The sequence below is a fragment of the Danio aesculapii genome, chromosome 19, assembly GCF_903798145.1.
Source record: "Danio aesculapii chromosome 19, fDanAes4.1, whole genome shotgun sequence".
Classification (NCBI taxonomy): domain Eukaryota; kingdom Metazoa; phylum Chordata; class Actinopteri; order Cypriniformes; family Danionidae; genus Danio; species Danio aesculapii.
In genome coordinates this window covers 21,573,208-21,587,895 of record NC_079453.1, presented here as the reverse complement: position 1 = coordinate 21,587,895, position 14,688 = coordinate 21,573,208, and the positions used below count along the sequence as shown (strand labels likewise).

At 36.8% G+C, this 14,688-nt stretch overlaps 1 protein-coding gene across 2 annotated transcripts in view; it reads right to left on the bottom strand.

Moving 5' to 3' along the window:
* atp9b (ATPase phospholipid transporting 9B) overlaps window positions 1–14,688 on the bottom strand; it is a 116,453-nt gene that overhangs the window by 63,618 nt on the left and 38,147 nt on the right. For both annotated transcript variants that reach the window (XM_056479613.1, XM_056479612.1), the window contains exon 11: window positions 13,991–14,067. In XM_056479613.1, coding sequence (XP_056335588.1) covers window positions 13,991–14,067 — 77 coding nt within the window. The remainder of the gene's footprint in view (window positions 1–13,990; window positions 14,068–14,688) is intronic.

Genomic DNA, 14,688 nt, shown 5'->3' with positions numbered 1-14,688 from the left:
TTTTATTTTTTAGATAAAATTGCAAACATTGTTCATTTGATATTGAGGCTTTAATTGTCATTTATAGGAGATTTAAAAAGCATAAACAGTCCTCACTTTAGATTAGGTCACAAAACTGCAAAAAGCATTTATTAACATACATAGTAACCATTACTATATACCTAAATAATAAAATATATAAATGTTAATTTGAATAGTTTATTAATTGTCTACTAACTCATTCTGAATGATTCTAAAAGCCACCAGGAATTTTTTAATACAAATGATTTTTAAATAATACAATTCTGAATTTTATAATGAACAATTAATAAGTAATAAAGTATGAAACTACAATCATTAAGGACATTATAAATGTGCTTATAAGTCAAGAATAAAGTATGTGTAGTCGTATTGATAAACTGCTAACTAACGTCTATCAATGTAGAGTTAACGATTAGCAAATAATGAATGAACTAATTACTAATATTTAATAAATGACTCAAAGTGTGTAGTTATTATAAAGTGTTATCAGTACATTAAATAAGTTTAAAAAAATTAAGTGGAAAATTAACAATGACGTGCTTTTGTTGATCAGTATAGTTGAGGAGTAGCAAGATAAATAAGGATGATAGCCACTGAGTTCTTGGTTATTGTGATTTAGGTTGTACTGGATCTCTGGGTCAATGAGTCCAATTTAGGGGATGACTATATAGGCGTATGACAGCAAAAGTGAGGGCTAATTATGATCATGGAATGATTTTTTAGACGACCACTTCAAGAGGTGCTAATTCTTCAAAATAATTCAGCAGTAGCCTTCCATGAGCATAAAACCTATTAGACGAGCCTCTGAGAGAACTTAATCTTCTCCAATTTCAGAAGAACTAACATGTCAAGTAGTCGGTTGGTGGGATGTCCAAATTAAGAGAATTCTCTTATGAGCATCAAGGGAGTAGAAAGCGATGACATTATTTTGAACGGTTGTGATGTGAACATCATCTGGGGGTTTAGCAAAAATATCGATATGAGGGTTTGGGATTAGATTTATTCTTAATATGTCTGAGACTGCTTTAAAAAATAACCGTCAGAATACAGAGAGTTTGGGGAATGATCATAACATGTAAGGTGAGGTTACACAGAGTCTGTAAACATATTTTATTTTCTATTTTGTCAGGGTAGTTTTTCTTTGCTTTAGTGAAGTCTGTGCATAAACTTAAATTGCATAAGTGATAATCTGGTGCCACTTTATGACAAATTGACAGACATTTAAGGCCCCCTTCCAGAAAACTTCAGAGAAATTCAATTGAATTTCTGATTCCCAGTCCATCTTCATCTTATTTAGGATACATTTGTTAGTAGGGGGACAAAGATTATAGAAATGTGAGATACGGCCTCTTAACAAGATTTTAACTTTGATGATCAAGTCTATTCTGCTCACATAGTCAGAAATATTGGAAAAAATCTGATCTGTGTAAATTCATTAATTCACCCATTTTCCTTCGACTCAGTCCCTTTATTTATCAGGGGTCGCCACAGTAGAATGAACCGCCAACTTATCCAGCGTATGTTTTACACAGCGTATGCCCTTCCAGCTGCAACCCAGTACTGGGAAACACCCATGCACTCTCACAGTCACACTCATACACTATGGCCAATTTAGCTTCTTTAATTCACCTAGAGCGCATGTCTTTGGACTGGGGGAAACCTGAGCACCTGAAGGAAACCCATTCGAACACAGGGAGAACATGCCGACTCCACACAGAAATGCCAACGGACCCAGCTGGGGCTCGAACCAGCGACCTTCTTGCTGTGAGGCAACAGTATTAACCACTGAGCCACCACACCACCCATAATCTGTGGAAATTAAATGCCCCATTATAAATCCCCTTATTCTCTAAGGCAGGAGTGCCCAAACTTGGTCCTGGAGGGTCAGTGTCCTGCATAGTTTAGCTCCAACTTCCTTCAACATACCTGCCTGGAAGTTTCTAGTATACCTTGAAAGAGCTTGATTGGCTGGTTCAGGTGTGTTTAATTGGGGTTGGAACTAAAATATGCAGGACACCGGCCCTCCAGGACAGAGTTTGTGTCCAAGGGTGCACTCACACTATGTACAGTTGCCTTGACCCGGGCCGAAGCACGCTTGTCCCCCCTCCAATCTCTCCCAACGGCCCACACTCATATTACATTCAGGCCTGAGCATGCTTAGTTGTCAATGATGCGCTGTTCAGAGAAGTGCTCTCGCTCAGCACAGTGGACATTTCTTTATAAAACTATATCGTTTTAGTCATTTGATATGCAGTGACATGCAGTCAAGTATTGCGACGAACAAATCCACCACTTTTGATTCTCATAAACAATCATAAAGTCCTCGTGCTGCAGGGATTAGGAGGTTTGCTAAAGGTGCAGCAGTCATGCAGTGAGGGGTTTGCATCTTTAATAATCTACGACAGTTTGCGTTCATTGAACAGTAAGAATGATTAATAAATCCATTTGAAACAGTCCCCAAAAGTCACGCCGCGTCTTCAGTTTCGGGCTCAGGTGCGCTTTGCACTTAGGCCGTACTCACACTATGTACATTTGACTTGAACCGGGCCAAAGCATGCTTGTCCCCCCTCCTGTCTCCCCCGACGGCCCGCACTCACATTACTTGCTACATGCTTACGTTATCGATGATGCACTGTTCAGTTGAGAAGCGCTCTCACTCAGCACAGTGGAGATTTCTTCAGTTATATTGTTTTAGTCGTTTGGGATGCGGTGACACAGAGTCAAATATTTCGCAGAACAGATCCGCCACTTTTGACGCTCATAAACAGCGTCAAAATTAGGAGGTTTGCTGAAGGCGCAGCTGTGGTGCAGTGAGGAGTTTGCATATTTAATAAACTACGACAGTTTGCGTTCATTGAACGGTAAAAATGATTAATAAATTCATGTGAAACAGTCCCTTTAAAAGTCACGTCTCACTTTCAGTTTCGGGCTTAGGCGCGTTTTGCACTCACACACAAGCGTACCGTGCCAAAGCCCAAGTGACCCGCGCTCAGGCACACCTCTTCCAACTGAGCCCGATTCAGCGCACTCACACTTCTCAAACGATTTGGAAAATGGGCCTGGGCATGGTTCGGATAGCATAGTGTGAGTAGGCCCTTACACTACAATCGTACAGCGCCAAAGCCCAAATGAACTGTGCTCTGGCACACATCTTCCAATTGGGCCAGGGCTGGCCAACTGAACCGCGCCTGAGCCCGATTCAGAGCACTCACAGTTCTCAAACGATCTGGGAAACGGTCTGGGAAATGAAAGTTTTTTTTTTCCCCCATGTACTTTAAAAGTCCTTATCTCTTTGCACTGGAGTCTTGGTAGACCTGTTGAGATGCATTTGGCAATAAATACTGGCTATTTGCAAAATGTCCCTAAAGTTATATAATCACCCTATATACTGTATGATATGAATTTTCATGAATATTCCAATATGTATTATACATAGATCATCTTTCTACACATATAAAATATGGAAATATTCATAAAAACGTATTATTTTAATTCTGGGAAACTTTAATACAAAGCAGCATTTTCAATTCTTTATTCATCATAACATGTTTGTGCCTTTTTTTAATCAACTCTTTAGAATGCACACAAAAAGTCCCTAAAATGAATGAGCATTTGGTTAAAGCGCTCTCAGCCAAAGCATGCGATATCCCCTCTGAGAGCAAGAACCTTGAGGGTTCCTCTCATCTGGAGTGATCCGAAATGTTACTCTTATGAAAAATAAAACAACCTGCCCATAAGCCGGCCCTGATCAATGCCCCCCAGGTCTGCTCCAGACCGCAGACCTTTTCTTATGCTAATGATGTATGTGGACGAGAGAAGAGATGAGAGGCATTTAACCAAGAAGCTCACTGCTGTTGTCGTCTCTCTCTCTGAAAAGCACAGGAGGCAAAACCGGAAAAATAAAAGCAGAACGCCTCTTCATAGAAACGGCCCCCTGACAAAAGAGCCAGAGTTTTCCCCTCTTTCTCTCAAGTATGTCCCCTCAGCCAATGGAATATGTGGGAAAATTATGTCAAAAAAGAAGTTTTTCTTGTTTCCCTCTGGCGAGAGCCGACAGCGTGGCCTGCGCGAAAACACTGAGGCCTTTCATCTAGGCAGCGCGCTAATAAAAACAGCAACACATAACACCGTCCCCTGAGAAAAGGAATCTGCGTGAAAGAGACCGGGGGGAGGGGGATGGACAAATTGAACAGAAAAGACAAAAAAAAATGCAAGCAAAATTAATCCCCCAACTGGCTATGCACACCACCACCCCCACCCCCCTTTTCCCCCACCCACAGTCTCTGGAGGACTGAGTAAACTGGGAGACACTGGGAGAGAAGAGCTGCTGTCTGATTTATCAGCTGTAGTTTAAAACCCCTCCGATGGCCTGCCACCCCACTCCGAGCTTCATGCTTCAGCTAGTGAGGAAAAAGGGGGGAATGGAAGGATTAAAATGAAGAAAAATTAAGACAGAAGACATAGTTCCCCAGCTGAAAGGGAGGAATCCCCCTTTATGGGGGCAAAACAATGCTGAGGCTGAATTTTGCAAAGCTGGCCAGGGATCGGGTGAAGCCGTTATTCATTCAGGCCGAGAGGAAAAAGCGACTCAATTACCTCAAGCTGAAGATGCTATCAATGAATCGAGAGTGCATATTTTACTCTATTCATCCGGGCCTCGTTTAAAGTGAAAGGAATGATTCAACCTGCCCTCGCTGCCTGTATGTTTTGTGTGTGAAATTTGATGACGACTTTGTGCCTGCATAATGAATATTCATCGGTTGAAATCCATCAAGTATACGGAGGCTGTTACAACAATATGGCATTATACTAGCGCTCCAGAAACTGGATATGCAATACAGCTAAATGGACCATGCGTCCACGGTGCAGGACCGCAGGCCTTAAGAACTTTTATACACTTTAACAAACAAACATTTAAACTGATATGACTGAAGTAAGGTGAATTTTTCATATTCAGAAACGTATGTTGACAACGGATTCAAATATTCGATTATGATTGTTCAGTCACACCATACTTTCATGGATAATAGGCCACTAAATTGACTGATTTAGCAAAAAAAAAAAAACTTCCGGCATTTTCAAATAACTTAAATCACTATATGATATTCAAATATTGCTGAGTTTGTTAAATAGCTTTTTGCATCACACATACACACAGAACTTGAAAACATTTTAGGTGTTTTAAAAATACTTTCACTTAACCATGACCTATTGGTTACTAAGCTGTGGTGCACATGGCCGAAGCAGAGAATTAGAATCCGACTCGCAACATTTTCCAGTATCAACTCTTCTTTCACTTTACTAATATATATATATATATATATATATATATATATATATATATATATATATATATATATATATATATATATATATATATATAGTAAAGAATTTTTTTTTAATATATTTCCCAAATCATGTTTGTGTTAACAGAGCAAGGACATTTTCACAGTATGTCTGATATTTTTTTCGTCTGGAGTAAGTCTTATTTGTTTTAATTCGGCTAGAACAAAGCCATTATAAATTTTTGAAACACCATTTTAAGATCAAATTTATAAGCCCCATTTAAGCTATATATTTTTTCTACAGAACAAACCATCATAATACAATAATCTGCCCAATTACCCTAACCTGCCAAGTTAAGTCTTTAAATGTCACTTGAAGCTCTATAGAACTGTCTTGAAAAATATCTAGTCAAATATTATTTACTGTCATCATGACAAAGATAAAAGAAATCAGTTTTTAGAAATGAGTTATTCAAACTATTATGTTTAGAAATGTCTTCTAAACGTCTCTCCGTTAAACAGAAATAAAGGATTAAAATAAACAGGGGGGCAAATAATTCGGGGGGGGATAATTCTGACTTCAACTGTATAAGTATTCAACATGTCACCAGCCAATCACCTGACTACAATCCTATAGAAAAAAAACAAAATGAAGATCAGTTTGGATAGACAAAACTTACAGCCACATAAACATGTCAAATAAATAAATAAATAAATAAATAAATAAATAAATAAATAAATAAATTCACACCTGAGCATGTGCATGTGAATTCATTCAACATATGAGAGTCATCTTTAAGCTGCTATCACCAAAAAAGCCCAAACTTAAGGCTGGCTCTCACTGCGATTTTTTATAATCCTGAATGATTGTGGCATGTCAGACTGCACGAACATGGCTTCCATGTCACACTGTAAGATCTCAGCTGTCACAAAGTCAGACTGAACGACAATGAAGACGCCAAAACGAAAGAAAATGCCCCTGGAGTTTGGCGTCATCCACAAGTGACACTTTTACTATCCCGTGTTCTGAAATGATTCCTCACAGCAAACGTAAACAATCTGTAGCATCAATTTTGCACACAGCGAGTCTCAATGATAAAACTTGGAAGAAATAAACTGTTTTGACATTTCCCCGCGGTCATTTGAATTGTCGTACGATTCACGTCATCAAATGCAGAGCTCCTATTGGTTCTTGGATTGACGCTAATCGCAGCTGTTGTCACACTGCAGGAAAGTGTCCGAAATCTTCTCACACTGCCAGAACTTCAGGAAAAATCTGATTGTAATGGGCACCAAGCGGCTGTCATTGAACATGTAAAACCAACGATCAAAGATCACCAATTTAGGCCAAGAATTTCAGGAATCTTTTAGAATTTCTCAAATTTGAATAGATAACAGAATCGTGACTGAAATCTCACAGTGTGAGCAGGGCTTTAGTCAAATAGTCAAAACATTTCCATTTTTTCCATAGCTACTAAATACAGTTTTTGTCCTGGGAATAATATTTTCAAAGGACCTGTTGACATGGAATTGAACCAGATTTTAGTAAAAACCCAAATACAAACATAAAATTATAACAAAACAAAATATTTAAAAAATTGTTGTGTTTAATAACAATGGAATGACACAAAGAGAAAGCACTGAACTACAGAAATGTATTTAAGACATCTCTTATGTGGAGAATGAAGTCGCATGCCTTGCTTAGGTGTGCTTTTTTTACAAACTTTAACAGAGTGTAAAAATCTTGATGGGTCTGTGGGTTTCGTCTATCCAAACTGATCTTTATTTTGTATTTTCTATTGGATTCAAGTCAGGTGATTGGCTAGACCATTCTACAGCTTGATTTTCTTTCTCTGAAAGCATTTGAGAGTTTTCCTTCCTGTGTTTGGATTATTGTCTAGCTGAAATGTCCACCCTGGTTGCATCTTCATCATCCTGCTAATGTAGATGTTGAACTGAAGCAGCTAATATTAATGTACAATGATGAGAAATGGCAGAGGGTTGCTGAATAACTTCTGAGAGATTTCTTTCACTGCCTTTCTACACCTCTGTTTCTTCATGTGTTCCATACTTTTTTCCTGTGTCATTTAATTTTATTACAGACAACGTAATTTTTTTAACTATTTTGTTTTCTTTTCATATATATATATATATATATATATATATATATATATATATATATTTATTTGATTTTTATTAACATCTGGTGAAAATTTCAAGTCAATAGCACCTTTAGAAATAAGTTTTCTGAAAAACGGTAATGTGTTGGAATACTTATTTCCTCCACTGTATGTATATATGTACAGAAGCTGTATATCATTAACTTTGCTTAAAGATATCACTTAATCACATCAGGGTTTAAATATAATAAAAAATAAATAAATAAATAAATAAAAATCTACATTTCTTAACATCATTTTTATATAAATAATAGATAAAATATATAATAAAATTGCTGCATCGCTTAAAATATACAAAATAATATCGATTTTGAAAATGACTTTATCAACATTGGTTAATGTAAATTTTTTAGAATTCTAACCAAGCATCTACTTTGCCTAAAATGCATAACCTAAAATATAATTTAAAAAAAAGCATCTACATTGCTTTTAACAGTGAATTTAACACCTCAAGCAGTGTGATATCTGCCCATTGAAGAAGGCTGTCCACATTACTCAGACCACCAAAGCTTCGATCCTCAAAGAGAATATCGCTCCATATTACGACAATGACAGACACACACACAGTGTAAGGTGATCGCTTATGTGCTGTCAGCAGCTTCTAGTGAGAGCTTAGAGCTTTGTGTGAGGAATGTCACAACAGATTATAAGAGGCGAAAACGTTCTCAGTGACTTTCGCGGAGTCGTATCGACTTTCCCGCCCCGTCTCGTTCCCTGTATTGGCACCTCTGACATCATCTCCTTGAGATATTGAATTCCACTCTCACACACAGAACATGGTAGAGCTATGAGCTCCGCAAGAGCTGCTGCTATCACACACACATCTCGCAGCATCCATGACAGCCTCTGAAACACTTCATGACATGAAGAAGAGTGGTTAACCATGATGGCTTTCTCGGGTGGGTTTTGTGTTGCTGATATTTAGCACAGAGGGTGATGGCTAATAAAATGATGGGTAGTAAACGAATGCACTTAATTGGATGATTAATTTAATTAAAAAAAATGTATAATTGTTCCTTAAATACTTTTAAAAAACGGATTATGTACTGACAAATTAAACACTAGAGGTGATAATTGTTTTCACACAGGTTTCCCAAACATACATGGTACGTTTAATATAAACTTTGATAAACTTCAAAAGAAGGGAGGAAATTTTCATTGTTATAATCTCAAAGCGCAACCTGGGGTGTGCATATTAATGATCCCATGTACAACATATCAGTCTGTATTAGCTGCTGATCTCCTGATGACGCAGCTGCTTGTTAGGTCCAGATGATGTAGAGCCTGACCTAAAGTAAATACAAATCTTAGAGTGTGCTAATGAATAGCCCTGTGAGTTGCGCAACAGTCTGTATTGTGTTCTGACTAAACTTATTTTCACCACTGATCAGTTTTTGTATGCGGAATTTGTCAAAGGTAAAAAAAAACCTCAGACAGTTGTTTTGAAATCTACTACTGACTCTGATATGGAGTTATGTGAAAAGTTAGGACAACATATTGAACTTCTCAGTTTTCTATGTCAGGACATAATAATAAAAACTATATGGTCATTGACATGTCTTAACATTTGGAAGATAAAAAAGCTATGGGTGTAAAACGGGCACCTTATGATTCAGATGCGTGTAGTTCCCCTTTTAGTAGTAATTAAATATAGTAATCATTTTCTGTATGACTTTATCAGTGTCAGATCATTCTGAAGTACCTGACAAAAGAATTGTTGTCGATTCCAGTTGTAAGAGCAACAAATAATAACTTGACTTCTAGTTTGGACATTTGGAAAAGTGACAGAAGGTAGATTATTCAGATGAATCATCTGTTGAACTGCATCTCAATCATCACAAATCCTACAAAAGACCTATTGGAACCTACATGGAACCAAGATTCTCACAGAAATCAGTTAGGTTTGGTGAAGGAAAAATCATGATTTGGGGTTACATTCAGTATGGGGGTGTGCGAGAGATCTGCAGAGTGGATGGCAACATCAACAGCCTGAGGTATCAAGACATTTGCGCTGTCCATTACATTACAAACCACAGGAGAGGGCAAATTCTTCAGCAGGATAGCGCTCCTTCTCGTACTTCAGCCTCCACATCAAAGATCCTGACAGCAAAGAAGGTCAAGGCGCTCCTGGATTGGTCAGCCCAGTCACCAGACATGAACATTACAGAGCATGTCTGGGGTAAGAGGAAGGAGGCGGCATTGAAGATGAATCCAAAGAACTCTGGGAGTCCTGCAAGAACGCTTTCTTTGCCATTCCAGATGACTTTATTAATAAGTCATTTGAGTCATTGCAGAGATGTATGGATGCAGTCCTCCAAGCTCACGGGAGTCATACACAATATTAATTATTTTCCTCTGCACCATGACTTACTTCTATACTGTACATTATTTCTGCTAAGTGACAAGACTTTTGTCTAAGCAAAGTCAGAACTTACTGTAACAACTAAAAATCAAGGCATCATCATAATTTTTTTGGTAAAATAAGCGTAATCTAGAGGCCTTTGCCTTTCATATAAGCTAGTTCTGATACCAAAAGATCAACTAGAAGTCAAGTCATTATACAGTATGTTGTTACTAAAATGTGGATGGGCAACAAGACTTTTGTCTGGTAGTGTAGTTTTTTGCACAGTTCTTGCCACTGCATTTCAGACAGGTTGAGGTTTTAACTGACTGTTTCAACACCTTGCTTTTTATTTCTTTCTCAGGTGTTGTAAATTGGCTGGTGTGCCTGGGATCATTGCATTGTTGCATTACCCATTTTTGTCTCAGCTTAAGCTGTGGGACGGGCATTGTGTTCTCACACACCTGAAGGATGAACTTCTGCTGCTAATGAGTTCAGGCATTCGATTAGAAGAGCATGATGTATTTTTGTTAAGCTATATTATGTTGTTCATCTGAGGTTTTATTTTAATAATTTTAAGACCTGCCAAAGATCCATTTTTTATGCCTTTACATAAAAAAAAACAGGAAATTCATAAAGTGTCCTAACTTTTTCACATGTCTGTATGTCTTCATAGTGGTTAAACATGAAATATAATTAATTTGGGGTATATCCTACTGCTGTTTTGTTCTGACTCCTACTGACTAGAAAAAGCAAGTTGCAGCCAAACTTTAGAAAGAATTATTGTAAATCATTTTTTTTTTTTATTGAAAGTCAAAAACTGTAAGGTTCAAAAGGTAACTTGTTTGAACCCACAATATTAAAGGCTTGAATGTGTAGATGACCACATGTGTGTATTAATGCCTGACTGATTTTATTATGTTAAAATAACACAAATGCCCATGCATCTTTCTCACTGCAGTTTTTTTGGTTTGTTTTCTACTGTATATTGAAATTTGTCAGCACATTTAGTTTTTATTCATTTTTATATTCTTGTCTTTATGGTATATTTTTATTTTACACTTAGTTAAGTATTAAATGCTAGAATTATCATTAAATACTTTTATACATATTGGCTACCATCATTAACCGTCATCACAGACCTGAACCAGCAAATCAAGGTCTTACTAGCCATACTAGAAACATCCAGGCAGGTCTATTGAGGCAGGTTGGAGATACTCTTTGCAGGACATTGGCCCTATAGAACCAAATTTTGGTTCATTTTATACTTCTTGAAATTGAAAAAAGTACTTGTTATTTATAATGCAGTAAAATTATATTAGGGTATCTCACTTCGACTAAATTTGACTGAATTTGACTTGTGTACGTCATCCACCACTTATAACTGGCAGAATAATCCCAACAAAGGAAAATTAAATAGCCAATAAAAAGATGGAAATGTTAAACTAAAATAAATTTAAAAAAATAAATAAATACCAAGCCACAGAAACACATTATCACGATATATCAGTCTGATTGGCAGACAAATGACTAGAGTGATTTGTTGTGAAACAGTACATGAAATATTTGAAAACATGGAAGAAGCTCAAATGTGCATGTGAAGCATGACACATTTACAAGCTTCTTTTGCTTTTGTTCACTGCTGAACATACAGTGTATTCCACTCTACTAGAGATGAAATGGATCAGGCTTTAGAGAGCCAATACAGATCCCCAATATTCTCACAATTTACTTTTTAAAGAAAGTTATCTGAAACCTTAAAGTGGAGACTTTCATAAGCACTGATAAAATGACATCAGGTTTAAGGAATAACATTACAAACTAAAAAAAATGTTCAAAAAGTAGAAAAAGTCTGTTTAAGATCCATCAGTTCATGAAAGCAGTGTTGTTTTGTGAAAAAAAATGAAATTCTTTGCAATTATCAAAAAATTATACAAATTTATTTTTGCATTTTTCAAAAAATCCTGAAAAAACGCCACTCGAATTTCTCAACTGCATTCCAAAAGCATTAAAATATGAATTATTTAAAATATTGTACTATTATATGAATAAATTAAATATATCTGTATATCCATATAGAAAAAAATGCATCTTATCAACCCCAAATTTTGGAACAGTATTGTACATACGAGTACAGATCTGTGGTTAGGTTTAAAATAGAAAAAAGGCCAAAGACTGCAGGGGTCAGCTAGGGGAGGGGTAATGAGTGTAATGGGATTTGACATTTTTAAGTTTACTTTTACAGCATTGACATCCACTGTATCTAATCATTAAGGGGAATTCTGCAGGATTAAGGCTCTGCCACAAATGTCACGCAAGCCCTTGGTTGGTTAATTTCCCTCTAGATTAATCTCTCTGGGGTTGTCCTTTCACATCGACAGGTCTAAATTCATCACTAAGATCAGGGCTGAAAACCAACTCAACTGTTCGCTATTTTTATTCGCTCTGTTTCAAGTCTATATCGAAAGGGTAAAAGAGAAAGAAAAAACAGTCCCCTGGACGACGTCTCGTGGATATTGACAATATAACTGTAGATAAAGCTCATACTTGCATGCCATCAAATTGTGAATTCTGAAGAAAAATACCCAGCAAACAATTTTGTTTAATAGACGTCTAATAGACATCTAAATGTAGACAGCTTGGCTAAAACAAGGCTAAAATTGGGCTGTCAGTGAAAATCTAATAGACATCTAAGAATAGCCCAAAACTAGACTAGTCTTTAAGTAGACTGATTAGACAGACTTTATATATGTAGTCATTCATTTCTGTTTATTTGATGTCAAATAAACAGCCCAAATTTAGCCTTGTTTTAGCCAAGACAACTATGTTTAGCCGTCTATTAGACATCTTTTAAAAACAAAAAAGGCTTGCTGGGTAATTAAAGGAGCTTAATATATGTTTCTTTACTTAACCAGATAAAAAACGATTCAGATCGAGATCTCATTTACAAGGGTGACCTGGCCAAGAGGTCCACAACACATGACTTATGAAAATAATAATAATAATAAATAAATAAATATAAAGTTAAGATAATATAAAAAATACAGTTCAGCTGTCCAGCTATACTACATTACAATATGTTAAAAACACATAAATTGAGAAATGGACTGTTGTTGTTTGTTAAAAAGGATAGAGCGAAAAGATTTAATTGAGATGAGCTCAGATATTTTTAGTTCAGACTGAAGAGTATTTCAGGATGAGGTGGCGGCATAACTAAAGGCTCACCTTCCCATTTCAGTTTGAACCCGGGAAACAGTCAAACGATAAGATTCACTTGATAAGGGCATACTGGCTTTTTGACTTATGAAGAAGGGAACTTGGGTACAAAGGTACCAGACCCAGAAGAGCCTTGTAGACCAGAGTCATCCAGTGAGTGTACCTCCTTGCATTCAGAAGGCCACTCAGCTTTGGCATACAGTTCACAATGGCAAGTTCTGACAGCCTGTAACAAACCTCAGAGTGCTGTGATAAACAGTTTAAAGGCTGGAGACGTTTGGTTGAAGCATTCATATATAAAACATCACCATAGTCTAGCAATAGTAAAAATGTTTACGAGCTTTAAGAGAAAAGCAGGATGCATTTCAATAGTAAAACCCAAGCCTAACTCTTAATTTCCTCAAAATTGGCTACGTGTGCTTTGAAGGAAAGCTCCTGATCGAGAAAAATGCCTAAGTACCTATAGCTGGACACTAAATTTATTTGTTCACCTTGGGAAGTAATAATCATTGATTGGTATTGCACAAGGGTGGAACAATTTTTGAAAATCATTTATTTAGATTTATCGGTCACACTTTACAATAAGGTTCATTAGTTAAAGTAAATTAATGCATTTACTAACATGAACAAACAATGAACAACACATTTACTACAGTATTTGTTCATGTTAGTTAACGTTAGTAAATGAAAATACAGTTGTTTATTGTTAGTTCATGTTAACTCACAGGGCATTAACTAATGTTAACAAGACTTGGATGTTAATAAAGCATTATTAAATGGTCAATTATGATTAATAAATGCTGTACAAGTGTTGTTTATGATTAGTTCATGTTAGTTCATGTTACCGATTTATCTACATTTAAAGCCAATTTTAGATCCTGAAGACGAGACAGAACAATGCATAAAACAGACTAACAAACCTACTAACAACCGACTAACAAACCTACCTTGTTTTTAGACTGTGAGGTGTTCATCACGCTTCTCATCTCTTTTCCCGTATATATGACCACACCTATGACAGTACCTGGAAAATAAACGACAAATTGCAATGACTGATTGCAAACGATTGGTAATAAATAAACATTCTGTGTATTTAAGGTCAGCCTAATGAACAATTAGCTCAAAAAGAGCGTTTACAGTTAACGGATGCAGTCGAGACTCAGACAAATGATTCAATATGTGGGACACCCAGAAATAAACCGTTACAATGAGGCCTATTATAGTCAGATCAATGGTGCAGCTTTGGTAATGGACTGATTCATTAAAGTAAACTAATTAGGGATAGAGTATGCAGCCTTGCCACTAAACGAGGAACTTTCATTTAAACACAGTAACACAATATAAAGTGTACTGCAAGTGAGCTTCAATATTTCTCAATTTCTTTAAGCTCGACATATCGTTTCGTGTTTGGAAAGCAACGAAACCTAGGCTGCTCCCAAGGGGGTGTTTAATGGGCTAGGACTACAGGGCATATCGCTTTCTAGCCCCATGGTGTTTTGTGTTGGGTCTGCTTGGTTGGACGGGATGACGTCACCAGACGGTGTTTTTGTGGGGAGATATGGAAGGACTTTCTTGGGCTGAAGGTCACACCATGCTGGGGAATAAGAAGAACCTCTGGAAACCCCTGGAGAACTAAGACTGGGGT